Here is a 27,682-nt window from a genome sequence, read left to right as displayed (position 1 = left end):
ACCAAATAAAGTTGACCTATTGCATATAGTATTAGAAAAAAAGACCAAAACTAAAAACTTAACTTTGACCGCTGAACCATGAAAATGAGGTCAAGGTCAGATGACACCTGCCAGCTAGACATGTTCACCTTACAATCATTCCATACACCAAAAATAGTAGACCGATAGCTTACAGTATAAGATAAACAGACCAAATCACAAAAAATTAACTATAACCACTGATTGCACTGAACCATGAAAATTAGGTCAAGTTCAGATGACACCTGCAAGTTGGACAAGTACACCTTACAGTCCTTCCATACACCAAATACAGTAGACCTATTGCTTATAGTATTTGAAATATGGACTTGACCACCAAAACTTAACCTTAACCGTGTTCACAGATCCATGAAATGATGTCGAGGTCAAGTGAAAACTGTCTGACAGGCATGAGGACCTCCAAAAATAGTTATCCTATTACTTATAATAAGAGAGAATTTAACACTACAAAAAATGTCAAGGACATTGGAAATGTGACTGACTGAAACTTCGTAACATGAGGCATCCATATACAAAGTATGAAGCATCCAGGTCTTCCACCTTCTAAAATCTAAAACTTTTTAGAAATTTGCTAACGCTGCCAATGCCGCTTGATCACTATCCCTATGTCGAGCTTTCTGCGACAAAAGTCGCTGGCTCGACAATAAAAACCACTGGCCTTATTTTAAGTAACTCTGTTTAAATTGATTTTATTTTTGTCATTTAACTATTTAACAGCACATTTTCTTGGGATTTCAAATCTGTAGCATCATCGGGGACGACTTAGCAAACATTGAAGAGTTCTGAATGTTTGCAGGAGAGGATTTTTTTTGCCATTAGATCTTCTAAGTAACCAAGTCTGATAATTCTTCTCATTGAAATTTTTTAAGACTCAAATAGAGAAAACATTGACTGATAAACCATTATGTTGACATTGAATCATTTAGAAAAGCCTAATTGTATTTCCCCCCTGTATTGTGAAGTCTATCAGCTAACACTGATATATCTGCAATTGTTATTTCTGTAAGGGAGGTAACTTCTGGTTTGGCCACATGTGGTGATATTTCAATCTCCATGATACAAAGTAATTCAATTAACTTCTGTTGACAACTTTTGATTCCCTGGAATAAATAAATATAACATTATAGAAACACTAGAGGTTAACGGTAATTTGCAAATGAGTTTTTATCTCTGAATTCAAAAGTACAAATAGATTCACCTGAAATTACCTATTGTAAATTCAAAATTAAATGAAAACATTCATAATTGTACATTTCAGTTAACAGATGATGATAACAACATTAACTAAAAAAATTTGTAAGGGTTCCGCGGAACCCAGTGTCTCGCCTACTTTTGCTGTAAATTGCAGGATCAACAAAAATGAGGGAAAAAAATCAATAAAAATATTCCGCTTGATACCATGTTTGGATTGTAGGAAGCTTCTGTCCAAGTTTGGTAAAAAATCCTGGATAGTTTATGAATCTAATAAATGTTTTAAAAACTTTAACTGCAGACTGGATGTAATGTTAACTGGAAGAAAAACTAAGTCCATTTATAAGTAAAATACAGATACACAGGTACAAAATATTAACAAAATTTCCTTCTAGATACTAGCTTTTGATCATAAACAAGCTTCTGTCTTAGTTTGGTACAAATAAAAAATAGTATAAGAAAGTTATCAAAATTTTTAAAAATTTAACCACAGAGTGAATGTGTTGTTTCCTGGCAGAAAAACAGTCCATTTAAAGTAAAATATGGAAAATATAGATTTGTCATTTTCACAAAATTTACTTCTGGATTCTATCTTATGATCATAAATAAGTTTCTGTCCAAGTTTGGTAGAAATCCAGGATAGTTTACGAAAGTTATTTAAATTTTAAAAACTTTAACCACAGAGTGTATGTAATGTTTTCCCGCAGAAAAACTAAGTGCATTTATAAGTAAAATACGGAAAAAATGGAATTTTATTTTCACAAAATTAACTTCTGGATACTATCTTATGATCATAAATAAGCTTCTGTATAAATTTACAATTATTATTATTATGATACATTACCTGTGTCAATCTTTCCTTCACATGACAATCTGTTTTGGCCGTTCTTCTCATTACCTATCAGAAAAAATATAAAATAATAAATTATTTAAAGAAGATGTTAAGCATAAAAGGCCAACCGGTGAATACAATGCTAAAGCATGGTGGCCATGTTTTATTGGTGCAGGAAGCTATAGTACAAAAAGAGACCTGCAAAATTCTGCTGGAAACTTGCAATCTTAATTAGTTAATCCAGTGATGCAGCTTAACATCTGACCTGTCAGACCTAAAAGGACAGAAATTTAGAGGGTCAGCAAATGATTTCGTTGACCAGTAAAATATTATTACTGTTTGTGGCCTTTTTTAAATAAAGGGCTGCGCTTTAGTGCATGATACGCCCATTGCTCTTTTAACTTGTCTTTTATGCTTTAAATGAATTTATATGATCAACAAGAAATATATATACAAATCAAAAGGGATGTTACATTAATATATTCACCAAAGTTTCATAAAATCCCCCTTTTTAAGTATAAAAATTCATTACTTAAGAAAACGTAAAATCTAAAATTTATAAAAATGGAAAGGGAGCTTATGTCAATAGATATAAACAATTTATCAAAGTTGCATAAAATTTTGTGAAAGTGTTAGTTATTGTCCCAAAATTGGAAAATCCCCCCTTTTTTAAGCATAAAAATTCATAACACGGAAATGTAAAATCTGAAATTTATAAAAATTGAAAGGGAGCTTACATCAATAGATATAAACAATTCACGAAAGTTTCATGGACATTGGTGAAAGCCTTTTTGAGTTATTGTCCGAAGTGTTGACAATCCCCCTTTTTTTATGAATAAAGCCCCATAAATCCAAAACTTAAAATCTGAAATTTATAAAAATTGAAAGGGAGCTTACATCAATAGATATAAACAATTCACCAAAGTTTCATGGACATTGGTGAAAGCCTTTTTGAGTTATTGTCCGAAGTGTTGAAAATCCCCCTTTTTTTATGAATAAAGCCCCATAAATCCAAAACTTAAAATCTGAAATTAAAAAAAAACGAAAGGGAGCTTAAGTCAATAGATATAAACAATTCACTTAAGTTTCATGGAAATTAGTGAAAATGTTTTTGAGTTATTGTCCGAAGTGTGGACGACGGACGGACAGACGGACGGACAGACGGACGGACGGACAGACAACGGTATACCATAATACGTCCCGTCTAAAAGACGACGGGCGTATAAAAATTAAATGATAAAAACCATCACAGAAAATAAACCAAAAAATGTTCACCCCTTTTGTCTTATTTACAAGCTTTGGTAACTATAAGTTTCTTATATATTTTAAAATAAAAAAAATAAATAAAATAAGAATGTGTTCCCAGTACACGGATGCCCCACTCCCACTATTATTTTCTATGTTCAGTGGACCCTGAAATTGGAGTAAAAACTCCAATTTGGCATAAAATTAGAAAGATCATATCATATGGAAAATGTTGCTAAGTTTCAAGTTGATTGGACTTTAACATCATCAAAAACTACCTTGACCAAAAACTTTAACCTGAAGCGGGACAGACGGATGAACAGATGAAAAGACGAACAGACGCACAGACCAGAAACATAACGCCCCTCTACGGAGGAATGTTAAACCTAAGCTACAGTACATGTTTGTGACTCCAGGGTTAATTTCATTTAACAGTTACACTGAAGGCAATATTTTTCATATGAAACAGATGTGACATACTATGATTTGATGGTATAACACCAAGAGTTATCTCCCCAACACCCGAGCTAAAATTCAAACAAGCTTAAGAGTTTTCTTCCTTACTTCAGAGTGAAAATCAACCTTTTCTACAGAACATGACTTCCAAATGAGCATCAGAGTTATCTCCCATACTCAAGAAAAAAGATATCCAAACAAGCATAAGAGTTATTTTCTTATTAATGTCTATAGATATAGGAAGATGTGGTATGAGTGCCAATGAGACAACTCTCCATCCAAATAACAATTAATATAAAAGTACACCATTATAAGTACAGCCTTCAACACGGAGCCTTGGCAAGCTATAAAAGGCCCCAAAAATTACTAGTGTAAAACTATTCAAAAGGGAAAACCAATGGTCTAATCTATATAAAAAAAAATTGTAAGGGTTCCGCAGAACCCAGTGTCTCGTCTACTTTTGCTGTAAATCGTAGGCTCAACAAAAATGAGGAAAAAAATCAATAAAAATATTCCACTTGATACCATCTTATGATTGTAAGAAGCTTCTGTCCAAGTTTGGTAAAAATTTAGGATAGTTAATGAATCTAATAAGTGTTTTGAAAACTTTAACTGCAGACTGTATGTAATGTTAACTGGAAGAAAATCTAAGTCCATTTAAAAGTAAAATACAGAAAAAAATGGAGTTATCTTTTTACAAAATTTACTTCTGGATACTATCTTATGATCATATATAAGCTTCTGTCTAAGTTTGGTACAAACCCAGGATAGTTTAAGAAAGTTATTAAAATTTTAAAAACTTTAACCACAGAGTGAATGTAGTGTTTCCCCGCAGAAAAACTAAGTCCATTTAAAAGTAAAATACGGAAAAAATGGATTTATTTTTTTACAAAATTTACTTCTGGATACTATCTTATGATCATAAACAAGCTTCTGTCCAAGTTTGGTACAAACCAAGGATAGTTTAAGAAAGTTATTAAAACTTTAAAAACTTTAACCACAGAGTGAATGTAATGTTTCCCCGCAGAAAAAACTAAGTCAATTTATAAGTAAAATACGGAAAAAACGGAATTTTATTTTTACAAAATTTACATCTGGATACTATCTTATGATCATAAACAAGCTTCTGTCCAAGTTTGGTAGAAATCCAGTATAGTTTAAGAAAGTTATTAAAATTTCAAAAACTTTAACTACAGAGTGAATATTTGTGGACGCCGTCGACGACGATAGAATGTAGGATCGCTTAGTCTCGCTTTTTCGACTAAAGTCGAAGGCTCGACGACTAGATAAGAGAAACACGTATGAACTACATAAACTATGTCTGAAATTTACTTTATTAATTTTAAATAAATTTGACAAGAAGAAAAGAAAAAATTGTAAGTTGATCGTTGCCATAACTAGAAGATTAGAATGCAATATCTTGTTATTAAATATTTGATAATCATCCCTTAGACACATTTATTTGCTTACCTGGCTTTCAGCTGCAGAAAATCCAATGAGTTCTGTTAATACCTGTAAGAACAATTACAATATATACATTCTATTTTAGAGCAACATATAATATACTCACAACACATATAATATACTCACAACACATAGAATACTATAAATGTAAAGTTTGATCGTCAATCATTCCAACAATCAACATTATATAAGTACCCAATTCTGTATATTGCATTCACCTATAGCTAGTATGTCTGTGCCTTTGTCTGTGTATCTGTCCTATGAACTTTTTAGTTAAATTTGAAAGGATGCTGTATTGCTACTGTGCAAACAACATCCCTTAATTTACATTCACACATATTCATTCAATCCTCCAAGATTTCATATATTTTTTAGCAAGGTGTGCAATTTGGTTGTCACCTTTATTTTTAAGATGATTGTATATAGATATACTGTTATCATATGAAATTTGGTGATTTACAAGGCAATTGTACAAATAAAGGGTGAAAGTGTTGTTGACTATACTGTTGTGTCATGGGGTGCCCTTAGGGGTGTTTAATATTTTAGAATGATAAATTTCAAAACTTCTGTCTGACTGCCATTGTATGTAAGAATATCTGTTTACGCATTCCTAAATGTAGATGTTAAAGGGTTAAACATTCCCCACACCTCATAACCATAAAATAGAATTGGTTCAATTGTATGATCAAACACAAAGTTTTAAAAGCATTCAGTGAAAATAAATCTTTTGATAATTTGAAGTATGCTTATGAGGCTTTTCTAAAGAGTTCTTCTTGTGCAAAAGGGAAAGATTTTGATGCACAAAAGTTATTATTTGTATCAATTTACACATTCACACAACATATTTTTAATCTTGGATATGTCTACCTGCCTTGTTTAAAATGAAAAAAAAATGTTGTTGGTACAAATGTATTTACAAGGTTAAGACACTAATCATCAAAATATTGATTAAGTAAAAGTTTCTTTTGAAGTCCTTTAAGACTTTAGAGAATTTGACAGTAAAATAATGTTGTCTGCATACATTAATCAATGAAATGAAGTTGTTTAACGTTATGGTATACAGTCTGCATATATTTTTTGTAAATCATTAATAAAGATATTAAAAAGATTAGGACTAAAGTTATTGCCCTGTTTAACCAATTAATTGATTATGTTACAGCCTTCTATTAAATGTTTTTTTTTATGTTTGGATCAGCCTCTAAAACTTGAGTTGTCTCTGTTGGGTTATCTTGTATACTAAAGAGGCCAATTACCACGTGTCATACTACTTAGTACTGGTTTATTGAAAAAATGTTGAGAATGAATCATTCAGTATTCTTAAACTTCTATTGAGGTATCAATAGACCCTGTAAGTAAATTTTATTTGAAGTCGGCATATATATTTATAATAAAAGACAAAACATAGAGCTCTGATACGGAATATCATAAACAAAATCATGCAGCATCATACTAATACTAATACTGTCGTTACAAACAATTCTAATGAAAAGAAAATAAGACATAACAGTGGACCTGTTGAGAAAGTGAAAGAACTTTACCCCTTGTAACTCTACTATTGTGCTGCCCTTAACCCCCTGCCAGCTGATTTTGAATGTCGTTCCTGTGGAACCAAGCTACCCCTCTAGTAAAGTTCTGTTATGTAAAAACATTCATAATAATGATAAGTTATATACTAACCTTGTTAGAAAGATCAACATCCATGCTGGCAGTTCCATCATTTATCTTGACCGGTAAACACCATCTTTTAGAATCTGGACATTCAAGTTTTCCAATTAGTGTTGATATATAAGCCTATGAATATGTAATTTAAAGAATGTACAGTATTTTATAGTATATACATGTATAAAGTAAACTAATTAGTAAAAGCAGAAAATTATGTGATAACATATACATTTAGAAGCAGATGGTTCTCCTAATATAGATATATAATACAGATTTTAATTTGCAGCCCCTAAAAACAACAACATATGTATGAAACCCATATGTATGAACAAGCTAAGTGTGACTGTCTACTTTTAAAAACCCTCCACACAAAATATTATATACAAAAATGTTACTCTTGCTAATTACCTGAAAATACAGAATTGTGCATACCGATTCATCTGCTTGAAAATTAGTTAAACAGATTCTTATGCAAACCATACAACATATCTATTGCTTGTTATCATTTTGTTTTCTCTTCAGGGAACTTTATAAGGAAATCCAATATTTAGCCATGATAAAAGCCCTCCTTTTGATGATTTAAAAATAGTTTGCAATGCAGCACAGGTTCTGCCCATTGTTGAAGATAATATAATAATTAATATAAATTTTATTTTATTATTGTGTCACATACTGATTGAACATTATACAATGACATAATAAAAATATACATTAAAACAATCAGTACCAAGCCATAAGATTGGCTTATGAGATACATATCTACAAAACATTTCACATTTAAATATATGTAAATATAACATTTCCTAAAATTTGGTTTTTGTACAATTTCAAAAAGATTTATTGTTTAAATAATTACAAATTCAATTAAAAATTCATAATGAAGATTAAAAACCACTAATTCAGGTCTGGTCAGAAAGAACATACCAGATGGTAGTAGATTAAAAAAAAAGAACTTTTTATGTATAGGTGTTTATTTCAAAATTTGAAGAACAATTTGATAATTTTGTTATCAAATGAAAGCTAAATGACTGGTGATTTTTGAAGAACACATTTTGACTGATTATTTGAATAATAAAATAAAATAAATTGAGAATGTGTTCCAATGGACACAGATGGTGCCCCTGCTTGCATGCAACATTATAAAGGGACATAACTCAAGAACGATAAAAGTGACGCTACCAAAATTTGTAATTGATCTGAGTTTTATGGTATAAGTATTGTGTATAGGTTTCAAAATGTTTGGTTGGGGCAAACTTAAGTTACAGAAAGGAAACTAAAAATTTTGCATTTTTTTCCATTTATAAAGGGGCAAACTCTAGAACAGTTAGAATGACGCAACCAAAATTCAAACTTGATCTTTATTTTGTGGTAATAAGCATTGTGTGTATAAGTTTCATAATATTTGGTTGAGGCAAACTTATTTTAGAGAACAGAAGCGAAAAATTTGCAATTTTTTCATTTATAAAGGGGCATAACTCTAAAATAGTTAAAGTAACGCTACCAAAATTCAAACTTGATCCAATCTAATTAAAATGAAATCTTCGCACTGTTCAGCGACCAAGTATAAAAAAATTGAGTGAGTGCAGATTTAATCTTAATAAGTTTGAACTTGATCTTTATTTTGTGGAAATAAGCATTGTTATTTGGATGGAGAGTTGTCTCATTGGCACTCACACCAGATCTTCCTATATCTATTGTGTATAAGTTTTATAACATTTTGATGAGGCCAACTAAATTAGAGAACGGAAACTAAAAATTTTGAAACTTTTCCATTTATAAAGGGGCAAAACTCTAGAACGGTTAAAGTGAAGCCGCGGAAATTCAAAGTGTTGATCTGTTTTTTGTGGTAATAAGCATTGTGTATAAGTTTCATAAGATTTGGTTTAGTCAAACTCATGTTAGAGAACAAAACCAATTTTGGGACATACATACAGATGGACAAGGGTAAAACTCAATGCCCTCTCTGCTACATCGGGGGCATAAAAATGAATGAAATTTAAAAAGCAGGGTACATTTTGCTTGTTTTCTCAGATCTGAAGAACCTGTTTAGGTACTTCTTAATTTCCCACAATTAGCATGCTATTATATGCAATTGAAGTGGTATTGCATTGGCATAAATTTGTATTTTTCCCCCCTTCTTTCTTTGTTAAGTTATTACTTATTCCTTCAATTATAAAATTCTGATCTTACCTTGACCTTGAAACTGATAAGTTGCTGTGTTTGTAAATATTTCTTGACAACACTCAGGTATGACCATGGATCATAGCTCAAATTTACTGTAAAAAAATCTCAATACATGATGGCCAAAACTGGCGTATTATTAACAACATAACATTATCTCAAGTTATCTTTATTTATCTATAAATAATATACTAGTATGTAATATGGATAGGCTCATCCCATTTAAAGAGGTTTTAAATGTCTGTTTATAAATGACCATTTCGGCTTTTAGTAAAATAGAGGCATAAGTCACTGTTCAAGACACCAATGTAGAGTGATATGGTATATTTTGTTCACCTGGCCTGGCTTACTTTACAAAAATTGAAATTCCACAAGGAATGTAGATGTCAGAGTGCAAATTTATACATTTAAAGAAGGCTTACCTCTAGTAAAATTATTGAGTCATGCTGATTTTCTAACCAACCTTAGAGATTGCTTTGGCATAAATTTTATGAGCCAAATAAAAAAAAATGCAGGATTGAGAATAACTTACAATGCAAATTTTTAAATAATTCTAAATATTCGCAGTGATATAACTCTTTGAAAAAACATTTCAACATTACTACAAACACTATTACATATGATGTATGTGTGCTGGTCAAGTGGAGTTTTCACCAGTTACAGAAAAAATCTTACTTACTCTTACAGTTTAGTAGTAATATTGCATATTGATAAAGAACTACTCCAAAAAGAACCCAAGTTGTCATCTGACAAGACTTTCTTACAGTTAGTATTTCATTTAAACAATCCAATACATTGTATGACACATTAATTATATATAGAGATAATACTTGACTGACTTTACCTTCCTGTAATAAACACTTCCAGCCTTCTTTGTTGGTATTGTTTTCAGGTGAAGGAGCTACTTCAATATTAATATCAATATCTACATCAGATCTACCACTGACAATGCCACCTTCTAATTTCATATTCAGGACAGGTCCTTTCCACTGATCTGCAGCTGATACATCAGGTCTTATATACTCTCCTACATCAGAATTTGACACATATGACCTTCTTTTGCAATTTTGATTGTCTACTGGTGATATTAATTGCCTCTTCTTTGTGACACCAACTTGTAATTTTTCATTTGTATCTAATTTAGTCCTTGAATTAGTGAAATCTGACATGTCAAAGTCGTCATCAAAGTCTTCCTCCACAAAATTCATGTTTGTGACATCCTCTTGTTGAACTGAAGCTCTTGGTAAGCTTTGTCTTAGTGAACTCATTTGTACATATTTGTCTTGATGAGGAAATTGATTGTTTATGTTTGAATTTAAAGATGTGATATTATTACGATTGACAATTGATACTTTAGTGACTTTTGGAGGATGAGTGTTCACACAGCTGCCATTCTGTGATTGTAGAGGTAAGGTTGTAGCTGTTGAATTACTACAATTCAAACCTACAGCGTCTGTAAAATCATCCATATCATCATCTAAAAAAACATCCAGTGGCAAGTCTTCATCAAACTGAAATATAAAAAATACCAGTACAGTATATTTAAACAATCTGGAATTACAACTGTAAAAAAAGAAGATGTGGTATGATTGCCAATGAAACAACTCTCCACAAGAGACCAAATAACACAGAAATTAACAATTATAGATCACCGTACAGCCTTCAACAATGAGAAAAGCTCATACCCCATAGTCAGCTATAAAGGGCCCCGAAATGACAATGTAAAACAATTCAATCTAGAAAACTAATAGCTTAATTTATGTCAAAATTAAACAAAAAACAAACGACAACCACTGAAATACAGGCTCCTGACTTGGGACAGGCAACTGTGTTGGTTTTTGAGTACAGGCACGAGTAACCTGTACGCAAAAACACAGTTGCGTACATATGGAAAATTTGACAAAAATAAAAATAAGGTAAATCTAGTAAGAATAAAACTTTAAGTAATAGAATAAATTAAAAAGTATTATACAAACATGTTAAGTCACTTTGTAGCTATATTCTGTTCCGAAAACTAGTCTTCTTTTTTCTTTACGGAACCAGCATAATGATTGTGTTGTTGAAAGTATGAAGTGTGTGTTTAGTGATTAACTAGATCTTCTAAGGATGATTGTTGGTATTTCTGGTTGCCATTGGCAAAGTAAAACTCAAAGGAAAGATTATTTGCAAATGTGAATGCACGACACTGCCAACAGATGCCAAGTCATGGAAATAAGTTGAACTATAGAGAATATCTGAATAAATTTTACAAAGCATTTAAAACTCTACATGAGAAAAGCCAAATCTAAGAAAATAACAATAAGTATAGACAAGGGACACATCGATCTTGAATGTTAATGAAAGCCATGTCATTAACACTTCTTATTTCTAGTTTATAAGTATCTTTGAGAAAAATTTCCTAGAAAAGGTGATAAGCTGTCCTAAAATATATCTATAAATCACTGTTTTAGATGGATAATTCAGACCTATAAATCACTGTTCTATATGGATAATTCAGACCTATAAATCACTGTTCTATATGGATAATTCAGACCTATAAATCACTGTTCTAGATGGATAATTCAGACCTATAAATCACTGTTCTATATGGATAATTCAGACCTATAAATCACTGTTCTAGATGGATAATTCAGACCTATAAATCACTGTTCTATATGGATAATTCAGACCTATAAATCACTGTTCTAGATGGATAATTCAGACCTATAAATCACTGTTCTATATGGATAATTCAGACCTATAAATCACTGTTCTAGATGGATAATTCAGACCTATAAATCACTGTTCTATATGGATAATTCAGACCTATAAATCACTGTTCTATATGGATAATTCAGACCTATAAATCACTGTTCTAGATGGATAATTCAGACCTATAAATCACTGTTCTATATGGATAATTCAGACCTAAATGTTGTATTCTAATGAATTATGAGGATGGTAAAGGGTTAGTTTCGTGCAACATGTTTTGCCAATTATATATAACGTGCAGCCATGAAAAAGGTTTGTTCTTCACTGTGTTTCGTGAAATAGGTAAAAAGATCAACGTGCAAGAAATTTTTAATTGTTCGTTCATCATGAAATGGCAATTTCATTTCGAGTTCTTCTGTGTAGATATTCCCCTTTACGCCCCTCAGCTGATTAATCGTCTTACCTCATCAATGACAGACATTTCTTCCTGTTTTAATGTTTCTGAAAAATATAAATTAATGGTATTTTTTATTTAAAGAATTTTGCCTCTGGAATTCATAATAATTACATTTTTATATTGAATTCATATTTGCACCTTACTTTGGACTTTGATCAAAATCAAAAATTAAAAAAACTCAAAAATTATGAAGATAAGTTGTTTTGTCAGTCACAAGCACATAAAACTTAACAGTGTATTCCTCTTAGACAATTTTTAAGTTTTCTGTGAAGCACATGTTCCTCCTACAAAACTATGACTATTTGAAGTGTTCATTGGATTTGTCACCTTTACAGGCTGTTGTTACCTGTTGAGGATTATCTTGGTTTAAATCAACTGGCAGACAAAGAGGATATATAAAATCACAGCAACAAATTTATTTATGGATTGTTGAGTTGCTCTATGTTTAGCCTCAAGTTGCTTTCATTTTTCAGTAACCAATTGGTGTTTGATTTACACCGCATCAGCAAAAAAAACCTTAATCCCATGGTGACAGTCACAAATTAAATAAATAATAGGTAACAATATTTACCAGAATTGGTTTTCTTTTGGCTTATTGATACTGCACCCCTAGTTCCATATTTATTATCTCTAGTAATCACAGGCTTATTATCAGACTTTGTATTAACTGTAGGTCCTCCTTCAAATTCCTGTCTGTATTGTTTACCAGCATTGGAAATATTGTTTTCTCTGAAATATATTTATTACAAGAATGTGTCCATAATACACGGATTCCCAACTGCATGGCATTATCATTTTCTATGTTTAGTGGACTGTGAAAATGGGGTAAAAACTCTAATTTGGCATTAAAGTTAGAAAGATCACATCATAGGGAACATGTCGATAAAACTTAAAATTTAAAAAAAACCTAAGGATTTTCTTATCCCAGGAATAGATAACCTTACCTTTTTAGCCGTATTTGGCACAACTTTTTGGGAATTTTGGGTCCTCAATGCTCTTAAACTTTATACTCATTAGGCTTTATAACTAGTTTGATCTGAGCGTCACTGATGAGTCTTATGTAGACGAAATGGTGTCTGGCGTATTAAATTATAGTCCTGTTACCTTTGATAACTATTAAGGCAAATCTGAAAGAATGTTTGTACAATTATGCACATATTAACTTACAAAGTCAATTGAAGGATGTTTTTATGTGTGTTAGATTCCATTAAAGTATCAACTTCCCCTCCTAAAACAGATACATTTTCTTCTTTCAACATCAATAGTCCATGACGACATAGTATTTTTCCTGTTACAAGAATCTGAAAAAATATACATATAGATAATAATAAATATTTTTCTTAAAATATTTCCTTATTATCCCAAGACTACTGCATATTAGAACCAGGCTGATGAGCCATAAGTTCTGGTACCAGAACAAGGGATGATAATGGGACTGATATCAGAATTGCTGTGCCACTTCTTTATCATATACAATGTAATTACAATGCAAATTTTTTTTATAATAAAATTGAGAATGGAAAACCATTTGTTTTGCAATTGTTTAAAACATTTTATTAAATAATATATGTGGAGAGGAAAGCTTTGTGTAGGCTTAATCTGTTTCTCACTCCAATAAGATTTAGTTGAATAAAATATTGTTTATATGAAATTTTCTAACTGAATATGTATAAAAAGTGTAAAACACCTAAAAAATTAAACTAGAGGAGTAAAAAGAGCTTGTGTCACTCACCTAGTTCTATATAAAATTGAGAATGGAAACATGTCAAATAGACAACAACCCTACCAAAGAGCAGAAACAACCCAAGGCCAACCAGCAAGAAAATCAAGCTCTCAGAGTCAGGCTTCAGCTGGCTCAGTAACAACTAGAGGCTCTCAAGAGCCTGTGTCGCGCACATGATTCGTTTTGAAAACCATGTAAAAATAGATTAAAATCATAACTGAGACCCTTAAATAATGATTGAGCCCAAATTTGGTTTAATATTGGCCCTGTAAAATAATAAAAAATCCTTGTGGCCATCTTGAACAGTAAATTGGCAACAAAGTAGCAACACTTAATCAGCACCTCATAAGGAACATTTATGCCATGTTTGGTTTCATTTGATTCAGTGTTCCTCTTGAAGAAGCATTTGCACGTATTTCCTATAGGGTCTCATGTTATTCTATGTCCAAAGCTGACGACCATCTTGAATGATGGTTGGGCTACAAAGTAACAACACTTTTTCAGCAGCAATACTAGGTCAGTGACCTTATTAGGAATATTAATCATGCCATGTTTTATCTTATTCCATTTAGTGGTTCTCTATAAGACAACACTTCTATGTATTTCCCATAGGGTCCTATGTTAAACTAAGTCCCTCTCTGGTGGCCATCTTGAATAATCGGTTTCAATGTAACAACAATTGGTCATGCACCTCATAAGGAATATTCATGTTGTATCTTTTTTTTTTAAATTATACTTAGGTAGCTCCGACCACTTATTCAAGGATTCAAACCATTGATTTGGACCTGGTCAGAAAAAAGTACATGCAAGAAAATACTACAAATTTGTAGAACCATTGTGAAAAGTTCCTTTTGAAAATTAATTAAAAATTCGAATAGGAGGGCATATAGGATAGAAATATTCAGTTACTAGGAATTCGATGAGGGATGCTTATGAAAATGCATTGCACAGTACTGTGGATGCATTATTATTCGTTGGATACCAATTTTTCCTGGGTTTCGTGGAAACAGGTGAACCATGAATTTTAATGTTCAACAAATAACATATTTCAAATAGGATTTGTATACAAGAGACTGACAAAACCACGAAATCAAATATCCAGGAATATGCAAGTTTTCAGCAATCCACGAAAAAATTGATACCAACGAAAATAAATGAATTCACAGTATTTGGGCCTGGTCAGAACAAAGAACTACAAATTTGTAAAACCATTGTTAAAAGTTCCTTTTAAAAATAAATAATAAATAGGAGGGTATATAGAATAGAAATATTCAGTAACAAGGAATTTGATGAGGGATGCTTATGAAGATGAATTGCACAGTACTGTGGATTCATTAATCATTATTCGTTGAATACAAATATTTGTGGATTTCGTGGATAAAGATTAACCACAAAAATTAAATGATCAGCGAATGACTAAATTTCTATAGGACTGTATGGAGATTTCGGCAAAGCAAACAAATCAACTTTCCACGAACATGTAAGTTTTGTTAAATCCATAAAAATTGGTACCCACTCAAATAAATGAATCCACAGTATCTAAAGTTGCTTTAATACTTGAAGTTTTAAACTTAATTTCAGGAAGATCTGATTTGTTGTTCCGAAAAATGCAACTAACATTTCATACGATGGAAGGATGGACAGACGGAGGTAAACCAGTATATCCCCTCTTAAAAATTTGCCCATTGACCCCCATTTTTCTTTTTATAAATCTTTTACATGTATAATTATAAGCCATCTGATAGAGTCTTATAAAATCCTTGTTATTTTTTAATAGGTTTTGGGCACTTAAACTTGTGAATGATAAAGCTATGAAAAATCAAGAGAGAACATTTCCCCCCCAAAAATTTCAATGGCTTATATCTCGAAAACAAGCACATTGACCTATATATTTTTTTGCTCTTTTGGACCCTTTACTAATCCCCTATCAATATATACTAGTGTTATGAAAAGCTTGTTATTTTGAAACTGAGTAGCGAACCTCCTTCGGTATAAAATAAAAATTGTCCTCTCAAATCATCTATGCAATATTTGTTTGAGGTCTGTTTTATTAATTGTTTTACAAAGATTTACAGTTGTGGTAATGATTTAGAAGAAAGGCATACAGAAGAAGAAATTCTTTTTAGGTAAAACAAACAAGCTATAGTCTGTTTCCTATTTGTATTGATTTCCATTTCAAAATCTAGGGTGGGATCGAATGTCGACAAAGTATGAAGAGAATAGTCATTTTTGTAATATTTACTGTTTTTAGCAGGAAAAGCATATATATATCTTGAACTTGGAGATACATTTTGATTTTTAACCATAATGATCGTGACTCAGTTGCTATTCTAGCAAAAAGCTGATTTGGTGAAAATTGGCCAAAAAGGGTCCCTAACCAAACACCAACAATTTAATTAAATTGCAAAGTAGAAAAATGCAGGAACAATTATCACTGAGTTTAGTCCACAAACCTTACAACCAGGGTGTAGGTTATTATTCAGGCATCGTATAGGTTCATACTCCATTCCTTGTACATCACACATACCATCTGTCAACTTTAACATTAGCATTCTCTTAGCTTTTGGTTCCCACTAAGAGAAAAAGACAATACACAAACTGTCAATTCAGAAATTATTGCATGGTTTTTATTATTGTGAAAAATGCGACAGAGTTGTAAACACATAATTTCAACTTGCATTTTGAAATTTTTTATATGAATTTAACAGCATTTTTCTCAAAATCTTAAAATTAAAATCGCATTTAAGTCTTAAATGAAATAAATCATTAATGCACACAATAATAAATCATTAATGCATACAACAATTTCTGAATTTACAGTACACTAATGGAATTATAACATTAATTTGTATACAAATTCAAATCCTTCAAAAAAAAAAGTTGAAAGGGGTTACGCTTAACAATAAGTCTGAGATTACTACTGCCAGTGTTAAAGTGTAATATTAACCCATTTATCAGTAAACTTAGTTACATTTAACAAGTAGTTACAGTCTGGGGTATAAAAGTTTGTTACCGTCAAACCTTCATAGAATTTTATCATCATCTTAAGAAAAAGTTTGAATGTTGTTTTTTTTAAATTCTAATTATAAAAAAGAAGATGTGGTATTGCCAATGAGACATCTCTCCACAAGAGACCATTTAATGACACATAAATTAAAAACTTTTAATAAATAATCCCCCCCCCCCCAAATCAAATGAGCACAGAAATGCAATATCTGTTGAAACTAAAAACAAGAGGCTTCATGATAATTTCAAAATTAAAAACTAGTCAAATCAAAGTTCATGTAATCACTGAAGGGTAAGTAATTGCTTTCATTTTTCAATGGGAAGTAAAATTAAACAATGTATTGTAAAAAAATTGGTTGCAGCTGATTCAACTACAATTATCTATGGACAAAGATAGATAACTCCAATTTTACAGAATACTTTAACAATGCCAATGTTGAAACTTGCAGATATTTTAATATTGATAGCTATAGAACTGAAAGACATTGTAATCTCTGTAATGCTAATGAACTTGGTGATGAGTTTCATTACTCATTTAAATGAACCTTTTTCAACAATGTAAGAGCTAAATTTTTACCTTTAAATATATGTAAATATATATTAAATATATATAATAACCCAAATGTTTTAAAATCTAAAGAACTGATGAATAGATCAGATTTATTTACACTTACTGGAATAGCAAAATTTTGCAAAAGTGTTATTGAAAACTTTTAGTACATGTGCTTAATCATGTTACTATAATTTGTACATATCAGTATTAATTATATGTACTATTATTGCACCTTTGTTTACCATTTTGTTCTAATGTAAATATGTTCACCCTTTTATTGTTTGTTAAAAAATGTTGTACTTACATACCCCATGTGGGGGCTTCAGTGAAATAAAATGTCTTATGTCTTTCATGTCTTATGGCATTATTGATTTTTTTATAACAGATCTTCTATTCCTCCACCTTGCATATTGTGTAATTTTCTTGACAAGTATCAGATCAGTTTGTAACTTGTATAATAATTTTCAAAATATAACTCAATTAACACATTTTAAATAACTTTTCTTCTATTTTTAGACATGACAGCTGATTGAAGATTGAAAGGAATAAAAAAAAACCACATGCATCATTTTCTAAATAATTCAAAAATGGAGTCTTAATTTTTTTTTTTTGCCATGGGTTTGTTTTGGAAATAGAAAGCAAATTCCAATGTTAGATTGGACTTTAAAATAAATAAAATCTACAAAAATATATTCAAAGGTTTAAGGAAGATGCGTATAGACAACAAATGTATTTATCAATTTACTAGGGAACACATGTATGTGTTTACTTTAAGCATGTGTGTTCAAATCATGTTTGATTTGATTGGACAAACAGGTAATATCAATCATGATAAATAAATGATAGAATTTAAGCGCTAAATTATAGTATTTTAGTATAGAATTGTCATTCAAGGTTCGCCTATCTGACAGTACAGTTTTGTTTTTTACCCACCCACCGACCCTTTTAAGACTTCATAGTAATGTACATAGTATGTTATGTAGTAAATAGTTTATATGATACCTGTATGTATAACTGTAATGATTTTTTTCTTCAGCTTATAGAATATTTTTCTATTGTAGATTGTGTTTATATGTAAAAGTAAGCATATTAAGAGTAGTGTTACTCACAGGTTAGTAAGCATAATTAAGAGTTGAGTAGTGTTACTCACAGGTCTGTGTGTATCAGCTGACACATCTACATTTGTATTACCTGTCCCTGTAACTCTCTGCAGCTGACTATAACAAGACTGACTGATGTCAACCATAGAATCAATCTACAAAACAATTTTTTTTTTACTGAAACTAAACTAACTTACACATCATTTACTCTAGATATATTTATTTCTATGGATTGAGAAAAAGACAATTTTAACAAAAATTTTAATTTGAAGTAAGTGACCTTGACCTATTATCTAATAATAGATAAGCTTCTTCCTGCTATGAATACAATGTAACCTGCCTAACCCAATATCCTGCTTTAACCGACTCATTTTCATGGTCCCAAAATATACCTATCTTTGCAGAAAAAACCTGAGTATTCCGACACCCTAATTAATCCGACCTTTTTTTCTGGTCCCCCAGTATGTTGGATAAGACAAGTCCCACTGTATCATTCATCTGTATGATCTGTATCAGTTTTAGTCCAATCAAGCAAGGCAAATTCAAGTTAACACCCAGAAAGTAATTTTTCATTTTTCCCTATCTTTTGCCAAAGTATTCTTGACTTATGACCAATTGACCCCAAAGTATATATCGGCTTCTTTTTCTACTCTGTACACCAGTTTCAATCCAATCATGCAAGTAAAACTGGCAACAATTTTTCAAAAAACTAATCCATTTTTTTTTCAACTGCAACCTTGACCTTTGACCACTAACATGATTAAAGGGATTATTTCCCATTCTTCATGTTTCTAAATTTAAAGCTTTGACAAATATTTTTTTTTCTGACAATGTACATTTATCAGTGGCGGATCCAGAACTTTTCCTAAGGGGGGGGGGGGGCCTGCTGACTGACATAAGGGGGGGCCCCCGCTCCAGTCATGCTTCAATGATTCCCTATATAATCAACCAAATTTTTCCCACGAAAGGGGGGGCCTGGGCCCCCCAGGGCCTCCCCTGGATCCGCCTATGTTTATTGTTTTGTTTTTAGTTTTAGCCAAGATGTGGTATCTTTCATTACACTTTTGATCTTTGATACCTCCTTAGTGTATTTTCAATCTTGTTGTTCAAATGATGAAAGTAACTTTAAACTACAGTAAAAATGCTCCAATGACTGCCATCTTGGTGAATCTCCAAGTTTACAAATATGCAGTTTGAATTGAAAAATCTTTTTTAACAGTAAGTTATTGAGAAAAGAGTCCCAGTTAATAGTGATTTATGATCACTTTAGAAATGAAACATTTCCTTGGAGTCAATTCTCTCATTATGCTATTTAAATTTTTCCCTGTTCACCTGCCTGATGACTCACACAAAAGCTTCCGAAATGTCAAAAGTATTTATTTTTTTTAATATAGGGTTTCCATATAATTTTCTTTAAATGAACTTTATCATATACTTAATAGAAAAATAAAATAATTCTAGAGGCTCTAAAGAGCCTGTGTCGCTCACCTTGGATGATTGTGGACATGTTTGGTTAAATTTTCTCAGTAATTTCAGAGGAGAAGATTTTTGTAAGATTACAAAAATTTACTAAAAAATGTTAAAAATTGACTATAAAGGGCAATAACTCATTAAGGGGTCAACTGACCATTTTGGTCATGTTGACTTATTTGTAGATCTTACTTTGCTGTACATCATTGCTGTTTACAGTTTAATCTATCTAATAGTATTCAAGATAATAACCAACCAGATGCTCCGAGGGCGCAGCTTTATACAACCGCAGTGGTCAAACCCTGAAAAGTTGGGACAAGTATGGACACAACATTCAAGCTTGATAAAGCTCTAAATTTGGATTGTGATTCTGTAGTTGACACATCATAGGTTTCTGACACAGAATGAATGTGGTCTAATGAACTTAATTTTTTTTTTGTTGAGCATTACACTATGCTGTTGAATATCAGTCCCCTCAAAAAAAATATTTGTAGAAAAATTCTTTGTAATATCTGAAATCTGAAATGAGAAAAATTTTGCACCCCTACCCTCCACCCCCCTCCCAAAATTTTTTCACCTCCCCCATTTCCTTATTAAAAAAAATAATCTCAATTCAAATTTCTAATGGAGTTGGCAACAATAACTACTCATTTAAACACATCATAAAATATTAAAATATAAAATGACATACAGTCATGGTTAAAGTTTATACCTATCCCATCGAATTGGAGATAAAGGATACTACAGATACAGTTAAGTCGGCTTCATATCTTGACTTACATCTAGAAATTGACAATGAGGGTCGGTTGAAAACAAAACTTTACGACAAAAGAGATGATTTCAGCTTTCCAATTGTGAACTTTCCATTTCTAAGTAGCAACATTCCAGCAGCACCTGCATACAGGGTATATGTCTCCCAATTGATACGATATTCCCGTGCTTGCATTTCCTATCATGATTTTCTTGATAGAGGGTTACTGCTCACAAGGAAGCTATTAAACCAAGAGTTCCAAATGGTGAAGTTGAAATCATCCCTTCGTAAATTTTACGGACGCCATCACGAGTTGGTTGACCGTTATGGAATAACCCTTTCACAAATGATATCGGATATTTTCCTTACGTCGTAACTACAATCCCCTTCCCTTTCATGAATGTGACCTACCGAATTAGACTATTTACCGGATTTGTAATCACATAAGCAACACGACGGGTGCCACATGTGGAGCAGGATCTGCTTACCCTTCCGGAGCACCTGAGATCACCCCTAGTTTTTGGTGGGGTTCGTGTTGTTTATTCTTTAGTTTTCTATGTTGTGTCATGTGTACTATTGTTTTTCTGTTTGTTTTTTTCATTTTTAGCCATGGCGTTGTCAGTTTGTTTTAGATTTATGAGTTTGACTGTCCCTTTGGTATCTTTCGTCCCTCTTTTATATTAATAAACAGTAACTTCTAAAAATAAATTAACAGCTACACATCTCAAGACAATCATCATTTCTTAATAAATAATTTTCAAACAGTTTTAGGGAGGTAATCAAGTAATCAAACATATATATAACAGTGTTCTTTAAATTTTAATTATATTACCTCCCCTTTACTGCTTTTAAATTTTTTAAATTGTCCTTTCACCAGAAAAAAAATTGTTTTCCCCCTTTTTTGTCCCTAATTGCTTGATGATTTGAAACATAACCCTCCCCCATAACCATCCCTTTGAAGTATGGAAACTTTTGGTATAATTTCAGAGAGATTTATACACTTAAACACAAGTTATTGACTGACAACTAAAAAAAAATGCTTATTTAGGCCCTTTTTTTGGCCCCAAATTCCTACACATTTGGGACCATAACCCCCAAAATCAATCTAAACCTTCTACCTGTGATATTTAACATTGTGGTACAATTTCAGAGCAATTGAAATGCTTATACACAAGTTGATATCCTGAAAGTAGAAAAATGCTTGTTTTGGACCCCTTAATTCCAAAAAGTAGGAACCATCATCTCCCAAATCAATCCCAATCTTCCTTTTGAGGTATTGAACCTTTTTATAAAATTTCATAGAGATCCATTCACTTAAACTACAGTTATTGTCCGGACACCAAATGTGTCTTTGGACGACGACGCAGACGACATCATACCATTATACGAGCGCAAATTTTGTTTGTGGTCGTATAAAAACAACAAAATTTCATTTAAATTACCAATTCTGGGGCAGCAACCTAACAAAGGGTTGTCCGATTCATCTGAAAATTTCAGGGCAGATAGATCTTGACCTGATGAACAATTTAATCTCATGTCCGATTTGCTGTAAATGCTTTGGTTTATAGAGTTATAAGCCAAAATCTACATTTTTACCCTATGTTCTATTTTTAGCCATGGTGGCCATCTTGGTTGGTTGGCCAGACACATTTTTAAAACTAGATACCTAATAATGATTATGGCCATGTTTGGTCAAATTTGGCCAGGTAGATATATAGTTTCAGAGGAGAAGATTTTTGTAAAAGTTTACAGATGACGGAAGACGGACGCCAAGTGATGAGAAAAGCTCTCTTGACCTTTTAGGTCAGGTGAGCTAAAAATGGCATTTTTGCACCAAAGGAAGATAATTTGGAGCTTTTTCAAAGATATATACATTTCAAAAGTCATCTAGTGCCAATTGAATTGATTTTTTTTATTGATTTTTGTACCATATGATGGAATGAAGTAACAACTAATAAAGTAATAAATAAAATTTGTAATGAAAAAAAGAATGGTTAAATTTTTGCTGAAATTGTGAGTGAGTACCCTCGAGTCTCAATGTTAACGGGGTCTATAATTCTGTTTGAAAGCACCAGACTCTGTGCCCAAATTATATTTTTATGACTGAAGATATTTTAAGAATTTGTTTACCTGTAAAGCAAACTTTCCATTAAGCTGAAACTTGTCAGAATTGTTGATCTGTTCTGGCAGGCATTGTGTTCCTAGTTCATGTAAGTCTGATAACAACCATTGTTCAAATACCAACTTATTAACCTGTTGTTGTGATGGTGTACTTCCCTGTCAAGACAATGTCATATCATTACAGCTAATTTCATACTGCATGTAGAGCAAGACCTTGGTTAGCTTGCTTGCTTTGTTTGTATATTGCACAATAGTAATTTGAACAACTTCCAATCAAATTTAAATATAATATATACTATGACTATAAATACTGTTTCAAGATGTCAATCTTAATTACAAAGCCTTGGTAAACGTTTATACAAACAAAGCAAGCAAGCCAACCAAAGTTTTATTCTACAAGCATTAGTAAATTAGCTTTAACAGCATATTATAAATCAACTTTGTAAATAAAGAAAGGCTAAATTATACTGAAGTATCCAAGCATGTGATTTGTGATTTATACTAAATTATTCAGTGTCTGTAAGATACACAATAATAGCCCTGCATGTAATATCATATGAGAGAAAGTTATTATTCATTTTACTCTTGACTAAAATATAAAATTTACATATAAATATCAATTAATTCCAGGAACCTACAGGTCTACTTTGTTTTAATTTGAATATAGTTATTTATAGTGAATGTTGAATTTTATAGGTCAGAACCTACATGTCTACTTTGTTTTAATTTGAATATAGTTATTTATAATGAATGTTGAATTTTATAGGTCAGAACCTACATGTCTACTTTGTTTTAATTTGAATATAGTTATTTATACTGAATGTTGAAATTTATAAGTCAGTACCACTGCCTGTTTTAAAATATTAAAAATATGGATATATTCATGTTGTTTGTATCCATAGGAAGAAATAAGGCATTACCTTTATGACGTGAAGTGAAGAAAACAGAGAATGTTTGACTTTAATTGAATGATCTTAACAACAAAATATTTTCAATTTTGACATAAAATATGAAATCTAGATCACTTTCAATTGAATAAAAATATATTGTGTACCTGACTTTAATTGTATATATATATTCAATTAACAGTGAAATCTGAGTTCAAACTGTAATTAACCTGTTTACTAAATTTCAATTTGATAAGACCATATATTTACATTAACTACATGATTGAGCAAAAATTTTACTTTACATTCGAAGTTTAAAGAAATAAGAATTCATGATAGATATAGAAAGATGTGGTATGAGTGCCAATGAGGCAACTCTCCATCCAAATAACAATTTATAAAAGTAAAGCATTATAAAACCCTAATTCATATATTTTAAAATATAAAATATAAAATTAAGGACATGCATTATGCATGTTATGCTTGCCCATGAGACAACAAGCATCGAGAGACCATATGATGTAAATGAAGGACAATGCATGACCTTCAAAAATAAGCAAAATCTGTGCAGTATAGTGATAAAAGGACAATAACTCCAATAAGGGTTCCTAAAACTAATTCTTCCTACTGTCTTACTTGTAGATCTTGTCATGGTGATCATTTTCATTTTTAAGTTTCTGTCTACATGTATCTATCATAGTTTTTAAGATAAAAAGACAAAATTGAAGAAGAAAAATTGGTAAAAATCGTTATAAACATGATCAAGGGATATCACTCTAATAAGAAGTTTACTGACGTTTTCAAGTTTGAAAACTTTTGTGTAGATCTTATCTTTCTGATCATTTTTGAAATATAAAGTTTCTCTGTAACAATTTTACTGAAATAGTAAAATTATAAATAGTAATAAAGTAAAATTTCAATTTATTTGTCATTTAAGGGCAAGAAATTCTTTAAGAGGTCACCTGCCAGTTATGACATACCTATATATGGACAATTGCTAGAACTCAACATTCTGAACATTTCTGCTACTGTCAGATTTTCAATATTTATCATGTTTATAATGATTTTCAAAATATTAAAAAGACAACACTTGCATTATTATCCTACATTCTATTTTTAGTCATGTTGGCCATCTTGGTAGGCAGACAGGGACATTGGACACATTTTTTAAAGCTAGATACCTTTGCCAAATTCATTTAAATTTGGTGTCAGTATTTTCAGAGAAGATTTTTGTAAAAGTTAACAGATGACAACAGTGGACTGACACCAAGTGATAAGAAAAGCTCACTTGGCACTTTCGGCCAGGTGAGCTAAACAGCTGTTGGAACTTGACAGCTGAAAGAGTCTTAAATAAAATAGACTAGAAGTAGACATGAGTAAAAAGGGCAACTAGGCCAAACAAAATAGATATTTTAAGATCTAGATGATCATTGAAAGATTTTAATAAACAGCTTCACCATGAGCTATGAAAGAATTTTCGAGTTACATGTATTGACCGAAAACTGGAAAATCACCCTTTTTTTAATGAATAAACCCCAAAAAAGTACACAGATGCCCTACTCGCACTATCATTTTCCATGTTTTGTGGACAGTGCAATTGGGGTTAAAACTCTAATATGGCATTACTGTTAAAATTTGAAAGATCATATCATTATAAGGAACATGCATACTAAGTTTCAAGTTGATTGGACTTCAATTTCATCAAAAACTACCTTAACCAAAAACTTTAACCTGAAGTGGGACCGACGAACGAACTGATGGATGGATGGACCCACAGACCAGAAAACACAATGTCCCTCTACTATTGTGAGTGGGGCATAAAAACGAAAGAGAGCTCATGTCAATTGATCAAGCAAATTGGTTGAAGCTTTTTTGAGTTAATGTCGGACATGTTGTTGACAGACTGACAGACAACGGTATACCATAATACATCCCGTAAACAGAAGTATAAAAAAACAGAATACCTGATTCTCTTCTCCAATCCATTCCACACAAGCTTCCAACCAATCATTTGGAGCATTGATAAACTTTGACTTCAGCCATGTTGCTGCAGCTGATATGCAATTGTTCATTGGTTCACATCTAATAACACATGAATAATAAAATTACATTAATTAACTGCTTTTCATTAAAAATTTATTCATTTTTATTAGTTGTTAATAGTGGCTTTGTATTACAAAATGTAGCTGTAAGTTATAGCGAGTACTCTCAGATCTGTACTTAGTGTCTTTTTATTGTGGGGATTTACAAGTACAATGTACCCAGCCACGTCCACTCTATGTTTTTGTTAGAGATGTATTTTTATTTGTATCCTTTTAATGAGTTAAGCCTTTTTCAACGGATTTTTATAGTTCGTTCTTAATCTTATGTTGTACTGTTACACAACTGTCCCAGGTTAGGGGGAGGGTTGGTATATATCAGGGGTTGAATTTAAGCATTTTTTGTGTACTGGCCAGCCGGACCAGTGGACTGAAAAAAAACTGGTCCAGCTCCAAAACTACTGGTCCTGTAAAAATGACATTCATTTGACAAACACTAATGCAAATCTAACTTAAAATTTGAAGATCCTCTTACTAGTAATACAAATATATATTGCTTATTTAAGTCTGTCTCTGCAAATTTTTCACATGTTATACAATTCATTACATTGCGATCAATTATATAATTTAACCATTCAAGCTGTCTTTTTTCAGTGATTTTAGCTATTTCAAAAAATTTCCATATTTTGTGTTGTTGTGAAGGACACTCACCCCTGATATTAATTAACTTGATCATTGTAATACTTCGTACCCACAGTACTGTGTAATTGATTAAGTAGGGTTGTAATGGGGGTACTTCATGACAAATAACGGTAAAAATTCTTGCCAAATGATGTTTACGTTAATTTTTGATGTATGCATGACGATAAAATGTAAAATTTCTTATAGACGTTAAAAACATTGACTGACTTTTACAAATCACAATAAGGATATTTTGACAAATTACTATAAAATTTTAACCAATTTGATGCTAACAGTAGCCGAAATGACTGTTTGACGCCTAACGTTAAAGGGCATTACCACCGTCATCTAGCAGGTAAATTTGTGTATAGACTTTCCTAAATCATGATGCAATCACTGAATCAGTTACTTTTACTGGTTAAAGGGCATTACCACCCTCATGTAGCAGGTAAATTTTTGTATAGACTTTTCTAAATCATGATACAATCAGTTACTTTTACTGAGAAATTTCTACTGGGCTGCCGGACCACCAGCTGACAGAATCTACGGGTCCAATGCAAATTCTACTTGTCTTGGACGGTCCGATTAGTGCTAATTTTGACCCCCCCCCACTAACATGTTTAACCTTGTCACATTCTGAATGTAAATGTACATGTCTGTACCAAGTCAGGAGCCTGTAAATTATGCAGTGCCAGTGGAAAAACTGGTTGTCGTTTATTGATGTGTTACATATATTTGTTTTATATTCATTTTTTTGTACATAAATGAGGCCGTTTGTTTACTCCTATGTATCGTTTTGCATTTGTCATTTCGAGGTCTTTTAAAGCCGACTATGAGGAAATTTTATGGGTTTTGCCAGAGACATATATATACAGTGTATATATGTCTCTGGTTTTGCTCATCGTTGAACGCTGACCGCTGTATCGTTGAACTATAGTTGTTAATTTCTGTGTCATTTGGTCTCTTGTGGAGCGTTGATTAAAATGAGGATTCTTGTAAAAGGTCTACACAATCGATGGAAGAATACTGTTCTTATGTCAATTTTCATTCACCTGCAAAGTTATAAATAAATAAATTGTGGCGCTTTCTTGTCGTCTGAAATCACATTTGAGAAAGGGAGAGGAACGACAAAT

General features: G+C 31.7%; 1 protein-coding gene across 1 annotated transcript; it reads right to left on the bottom strand.

Moving 5' to 3' along the window:
• Positions 1-936: 936 nt before the first annotated feature.
• Positions 937-27,682, bottom strand: LOC143047148 (recQ-mediated genome instability protein 1-like). The gene is made up of 14 exons (XM_076220102.1): positions 27,602-27,682; positions 25,794-25,911; positions 22,952-23,098; positions 18,651-18,755; positions 16,395-16,514; positions 13,386-13,519; positions 12,790-12,947; positions 12,225-12,262; positions 9,915-10,581; positions 9,080-9,165; positions 6,905-7,018; positions 5,234-5,275; positions 2,075-2,128; positions 937-1,139 (listed from the first exon to the last, which is right to left on the bottom strand). Exons 2-14 carry the CDS (start codon positions 25,899-25,901, stop codon positions 972-974), a joined length of 1,941 nt encoding a protein of 646 aa, XP_076076217.1. The 5' UTR covers positions 25,902-25,911; positions 27,602-27,682; the 3' UTR covers positions 937-971.

Source organism: Mytilus galloprovincialis, chromosome 10, assembly GCF_965363235.1.
Source record: "Mytilus galloprovincialis chromosome 10, xbMytGall1.hap1.1, whole genome shotgun sequence".
NCBI lineage: Eukaryota > Metazoa > Mollusca > Bivalvia > Mytilida > Mytilidae > Mytilus > Mytilus galloprovincialis.
The sequence above is the reverse complement of the archived record's forward strand: the minus strand, read 5'-3'. Positions and strand labels throughout refer to the sequence as shown.

Excerpts from the sequence above, each read along its gene's own strand:
- LOC143047148 (XM_076220102.1), bottom strand. The coding sequence starts at position 25,901 with ATGAACAATTGCATATCAGCTGCAGCAACATGGCTGAAGTCAAAGTTT. Across the intron at positions 12,948-13,385 it reads AACATCCTTCAATTGACTTT|AGAAAACAATATTTCCAATG; the intron begins GTAAGTTAATAT and ends AATATATTTCAG. Across the intron at positions 7,019-9,079 it reads TTATCAGTTTCAAGGTCAAG|GCTTATATATCAACACTAAT; the intron begins GTAAGATCAGAA and ends ACATATTCATAG.